General features: G+C 33.7%; 2 protein-coding genes across 4 annotated transcripts in view; both read left to right on the top strand.

The window, feature by feature from the left end:
- Window positions 1-5,781, top strand: part of LOC105313231 (acylamino-acid-releasing enzyme-like) — a 10,611-nt gene extending 4,830 nt beyond the window's left edge. The window contains exons 1-7 of one of the 3 annotated variants that reach the window (XM_019998114.1): window positions 2,287-3,688; window positions 3,811-3,913; window positions 4,023-4,104; window positions 4,972-5,073; window positions 5,209-5,243; window positions 5,299-5,525; window positions 5,583-5,781. In XM_019998114.1, the coding sequence (XP_019853673.1) occupies window positions 3,327-3,688; window positions 3,811-3,913; window positions 4,023-4,104; window positions 4,972-5,073; window positions 5,209-5,243; window positions 5,299-5,525; window positions 5,583-5,697 (1,026 nt within the window). In that variant the 5' untranslated portion in view covers window positions 2,287-3,326 and the 3' untranslated portion in view covers window positions 5,698-5,781. Of the gene's footprint in view, window positions 1-2,286; window positions 3,689-3,810; window positions 3,914-4,022; window positions 4,105-4,971; window positions 5,074-5,208; window positions 5,244-5,298; window positions 5,526-5,582 lie in introns of those variants that run through there. The other 2 variants (XM_019998116.1, XM_019998115.1) reach the window with 2 other exon arrangements.
- The window catches only part of LOC105313228 (acylamino-acid-releasing enzyme-like), a 17,314-nt gene continuing 11,407 nt past the window's right edge, over window positions 63-5,969 (top strand). The window contains exons 1-7 of the mRNA XM_011406477.2: window positions 63-206; window positions 482-592; window positions 645-693; window positions 749-779; window positions 947-1,049; window positions 2,003-2,109; window positions 2,157-2,263. Coding sequence (XP_011404779.2) covers window positions 156-206; window positions 482-592; window positions 645-693; window positions 749-779; window positions 947-1,049; window positions 2,003-2,109; window positions 2,157-2,253 — 549 coding nt within the window. The 5' untranslated portion in view covers window positions 63-155 and the 3' untranslated portion in view covers window positions 2,254-2,263. The remainder of the gene's footprint in view (window positions 207-481; window positions 593-644; window positions 694-748; window positions 780-946; window positions 1,050-2,002; window positions 2,110-2,156; window positions 2,264-5,969) is intronic.

Genomic DNA, 5,969 nt, shown 5'->3' with positions numbered 1-5,969 from the left:
TCTGTTGTGTTTGGTAATGTATCAAAGAAAGAGAGAGAGGGGAAGGAAGAGTAGTAATATTATTTTTGCCAAAAAGGGTAGATAATTTAATTTATGTAAATATTTTACTTTCAATAGTTAATTATAATGGATCTACTGGCTATGGACAGGATTTCATGAAATCATTGTTGGGCAAAGTGGGGACACTTGATGTGAATGATGTGCAGGTACTTGCATTGTGTGTGTGTGTGAGAGAGAGAGAGAGGGAAAAGGATTAATTGAGGGCTATTATATATATAAGTGTCAATTTCAAGCTACATATGTATAATAACAGAAAGAGAGAAAAAGGAAAGAGAGAAGAATAATTAATAGAAATAAATTTTGTTGTCATTTCTCATAATGTTCACCATCCCTAATCTCTTATGATGCTAATACTATCATTATGCTATTATAATGAGAGGGACAGAGAAAGTTTGTTTGTATCATATATATTCTCCTTTAGTTTGCTGCTGAGTCACTGGTAAAGAGAGGTAGTGTTGATGCTAGTCGTGTATTTGCTCATGGTGGATCTCATGGTGGCTCTCTCTCAGTTCATTTAGTCTCTCAGTTTCCAGTAAGCAGCAGCAGTAGCAGCTGTAGGCTCCTAGTGAATTGTTCTTTTGTAGGACTTTTATAAAGCTACCTTTGTACGTAATCCTGTCATCAATATTGCTTGTAAGCTGAGAACAATCAAAATGAGAGAGAATTAATTTTATTTTTTATTTTTTAGCTATGAGGAATGAAACTGATGCGATAGACTGGTACGTGCATGTGTCATGCTCTTACTTGATATAATACTACTATACTACTACTACTATACTACTACTACTACTACTACTACTACTACTACTACTACTACTACTACTACTACTACTAATAATAATGATGATGATTATCATTATTATTTACATTTTTATTTAATATTTAGGACTCATTCTGTTACTAGATTACCCTATGACCCTAAAGCCACACCTACTCCTGATCAATATTCTAAAATGTTTGAAATTTCACCTATTGTCCATGCACATAAGGTAAACAGCTACTATATGGTTAGGAAAGAATTCTCTATTTTATTAAATTTTCTGATGCATATACATGTTCATGTTCTTACGTTGTTAACAAAGTTGAGCTAATTCAAAATTGGATTTTTTAATTTGCTCAAAAATTAGACCAAAAGCCATGCACTATAGTTATTTTCGTGGGTCTAAAATTTCATGGATTGCTCCTAGTGGAGCAATTTGTGGTTTAATTTTCGTGGTTGATGGTTTACATAGCCTGTAGGGGGATAGCACTTCAACGATTTGTGGGTTTAAATTTCATGGGGAGTTCAAAAACCATTAAAACCACAAAGATTACCTGCTATGTGGTAGTATGCAATTTTCAGCCAAACTTCATCAAAAATGACAAGGAGAGAATTGCCCATTTTAATAATTTTTTCTGATGCATATATATGACTATATAGTACAGAAAGTTTAAGCTAATTCCAATAAAATTAGATTTTTAAAGGTTTTTCTAAAATCAGACAAAAGACCAAGGGCTTTATAACCTTCAAAATGGCTAGAAGAGGGTTTTCTATTTTTTACAATTTTTTCTGATACACATACTGTATAGCGGGAAACTTTGGAGGGAATTAAATTTGGCGAATTGGCATTTTGATAACCACTTGCCAAATTAAAATCCACCATTTTCAGCAATTATGCGCATGCTCAATAGAACGTGGCCACAAATTTGTCAAATTAAGTTCCGTTAATCACCTAAAATTTAGCAATTCGGCAAATTTTACTCTCTCCAAAATTTCCCACTATACGGTACATGTACTATGTTAACTTCAAGCTCATTTTGATCAAATTTGAATTTTTTAATGCTCAAAAATTGTGCCAAACACCCTGTATACAAGAATTCTCTATTTTAAAAAATTTTATCTAATGTTCTTATGTTGCACAAAAAGTTTGAGCTAGTATATAATACTTTATTTTATTTTCAGATTAAAGCAGCTGTCACCCTAGCAGTTGGAGCAGAGGACCACAGATGCCCTCCATCCCAAGCTAGAGAACTCTACACTCTGTTACATGCACAAGGAAAAGACGTCAAGTAAGACACGCCCCTCACTCTACCCAGTAACCATGGCAACACTATAGTATGTTCCTATACCCGGACTATCATCCCTTGATGTCAGTGGACACTGATGCTGACTGCTACATGCATTGTGTACTACTGTTTAACAAGTATTCATAAACCAAGAGATGTTAGTATTGATATATATACATGAACTTGAGTGTGTATATTTTTTAAATGGATCTTTATACAAGTCAGTTTTTCATCAACATTTAATTGATATATTGCTTCAAAATTAATTTGAAATTAAATTTTGAGGATTTGAAACATAGTCAATAACAGTTAGTTCTAGCTTTTTTCTAAAAATTGCTCACAAATCCCCCCAAATTTTTATTACATTTTCTGATACATATTGATGTCTTTATGACATGTAGAAATTTTGAGCCAATTCCGACTACTAAATTTATAGCCATGCTAATTTCTGAAAATACACTGTGTGTAGGTCAAGATGTAGATCTGTATAGTCCATACTTTGTAATTTCAAAACCTTTGCTTTAATTAATTGTTATAAATTATATTACTTTTGGTTTCATTCTTCCCATAATCACAGACTGGTCAAAGTATATAATATTATCAATCATTCCAGAGGATGTAGTTCTATCATATTGAGTGACACAACCAGTAAAATGGCGACTGCATTCTTTCTCTCTATCAACCAAAACTTTATGATTATTGCCTTTATTTAAACTAATTCAATTCTTCCAACGAATTAATTTTTTCTTGAAAGTTTCATTGCATACCGTAGACTAATAGTCTACAGTACATTTTATCATAGATATCTATGTTCTACATAGTATATTTATGATTTTATTTTGCAATGAATACTTAGCACGCATATCCTATGATTATATGACTGGGCATTCGGTAACTGGCTAGTTTTAATGAAAGACAAAAATGGCTCACTATACAGAGATGACAGAGCTCCTTTCCAGTGCAAAGTACCTAAAGGAGAACTCTTAGTTGAAGACATTATGACTGGACATTAAGCAACTTTAAACTCCCTAGCAATATATCTTTAAAAGCATGATTATTCTGGCCCCTACCCACCAATGATATATCAGAACATCATCCCAACTACTCCCGGGATTTGTGAACTAGTAGTTCACAAACCTCTGGAGTGGTGAATTAGTGTAAGCATACTGAGATATTTATGGTGTAAGAAAACAAATAACTGATTAAGTATTTTATACGTTATGCGTATTATACGACAATCTATGACCACGCCTTGCAAAATTATAGATATTTATGACCGCATAACATCGCTGAGTGCACAGTGCAATCATAATCGTGTAATTAATTTCTTAATGATGGCTGCTATTCAAGAGAAAGCTCGTCAGCTATACAGAGAGATTGCACAGATACCAGTTGCTACTGGAGGTCGTATATTCCGCTCAGGGGATGGGCTGTACGAGGTTAAAGTAAAATGGAGTCAAAAAGATCTTAAAAGAGGACTTACAGTTACTTTTGACAAGTCTTACCTGGTCCGCAGAGACCCTGGCACTAAGAAACTCTCTCTATTCAATAGCAGCAACTTCCAACACGATGCTACATCAGTGTAAGACTTGGGATTTGTGACACCATAGAGTTTATGTTGATATCAATTCATAATTATCACTTATTGTTATATGACTTTTATTGCATATTCCTGTTTGTAATTTGAATTTTTGCAATTTTTAGTTTGTTAGAAAGTTATTCCACTTGTGGGAAGTTCAGAGCTGTACTCATGAAAGGAAAGTCGTCAAAGATGGAGTCTGGGGCTGAACCACAGCAGTTTATAGAAGTAAGCAATTATTAAATTGTTTTGGAAATTACAAATTATTTAGTTATTATCATTGTTGTTGTTATTATTATCATTGTTGTTATTATCATTGCTGCTGTTATTACTTTAGATCTGGGACTCAAATAGTTTGATAAAGAGTTTCAATGTCAAGGAGCAGTTGGGAAAGAAACATGGCAAAATTAATGTTGATGGCAAGCTATTTTTTTAAAACTTTTGTTATCAAACAAAAAAGTTTGTGTCCTATAGCACATAACACAGCTACTATTTTGACACACCTGTGTTTTGTATTAATACAAACAAGCGTAACAGTGTAAAAAATAGTCCTATAATTGATTTCACCACCTTGTATGCATAGCTGGGCACTTATTAGGACTTATAGAGGTTCTCTCTACCTTCTAATGCTTCTAGAGAAGTTTTTAAACCGTATCTCTAAGTTCTCTTGCCGTTAAAAAGCACAAAAGTTTTCCCATATGTAAGTCGCCATTTTGTTTGCCGTGGCCACGCTCACTCACGTAAAGGAGCGTGGGTGGGTGGTTGCTAAGGCTTGTTGTTTTTCCAATACAACATGTATAGAAGAAATGTAAGTGTGGACATACAAATACCGGTACATGTAATACAAACATCGCATGTGGGTGAAATCAATTATACCGTATAGTGGGAAATTTTGAAGGGACTGAAATTTGGCGAATTGCTAAATTTTGGTGATTGGCGAATTTTAATTTGGTGAATTGGTGGCCACGTGCCATTGAGCATGCGTATAATGGCTCAAAATGGTGGGTTTAATTTTGGCGAATGGCTATCAAAACGCCAAATTCGCCAAATTTAATTCCCTCCAAAATTTCCCGCTATACGGTATGTAGGAACAACCTGAGAGCTACGTCCCCAGGTCGTTAAAAACTATGTTATTTAAACACAATTTATTGTGTTCATTTTTGGAATGTGCTAAAAATTGACACGTGTTAAAATCTGGGACAAAATTTTTTGTTTAATTTTTTGTCTAAAAATTGAATGCAGAAATGATGTTTTAAAAATACATGATTTTTTGTGTTAATTTTTAGATCAATTCTCAAGCTTCCAGTTGTCCTCTGATGGCTCAAAACTGCTCTATGTCGCTGAGAAGAAGGTCCCAGACAGCATTTCATACTTTAAGAAGAACAATGGTATGTTATAAATATACTGACCCAAGATGATCTTTAATGTTAGTGCATTTATTGGCATAATAAAACTGCTAATTAATATCACTGACTTGTGGTTGCATTTGAAATAATTATCTCTTTCTGTCATACACTGTATAGGAGATGAAGACAAAGGATCTGAACCTAAGGAAATGGTAATGAAAACACACAAAATTTTTATTTGATTATTGATAAATATTTTATCCATAGGGCACTGAATATGTATACCGCCAGAGCTGGGGAGAGCAGTTGACAACAGTCATTAATCCTATCATTGTTGTATTGGATATTAAGACTGAGGAATGCACTGTTATTGATTCTCCTTCTAATTACTCGTGTGGGCGGGCTAGATGGGTACCTGATTCCACTAAAGAGCTGGTTTATGTTGGCTACAATAATGAACCACTTAAACTTGGTTTGCTGTACTGCAATAGAAAGTGAGAAAGGAAGGACTATATGAGCTAGGCTAGTGGATGTATTTTTGTAATTTTTAGGTCAACTCTCTTTTGTGCCAATGTTGATACTAATGTGTCAAGTAAGATTATAATTATTAATGATATGACCCACCTCCACTGTCACATGACATCTATTATATTAATTATCATGTGATGTGTTAGTGGGTTAAATACAACCAGTTCTATACTATAAAGGGACATTTTGGCTTTTGTCATGTAACATTTCCAATTTTCCATACAGTCATTATATGCAACCACTTTATGTGATTAATAGCACTGTTGTCACATTTCTGAAACTGTACAGCACAAAATTTTTGAGAGCTCTAAATTTTTGCAGATTTTACAATTCTTGCAGATTTATAAAAATGAATTCCGCGAAAAATCAATTTATTATGGTTCAAGATGGCAGATGGTATAATTTTGCAA

This window comes from Amphimedon queenslandica, unplaced genomic scaffold, assembly GCF_000090795.2.
Source record: "Amphimedon queenslandica unplaced genomic scaffold, v1.1 AMPQUscaffold_13339, whole genome shotgun sequence".
Lineage (NCBI taxonomy): Eukaryota > Metazoa > Porifera > Demospongiae > Haplosclerida > Niphatidae > Amphimedon > Amphimedon queenslandica.
This window is presented reverse-complemented; position numbering and strand designations above follow the sequence as displayed.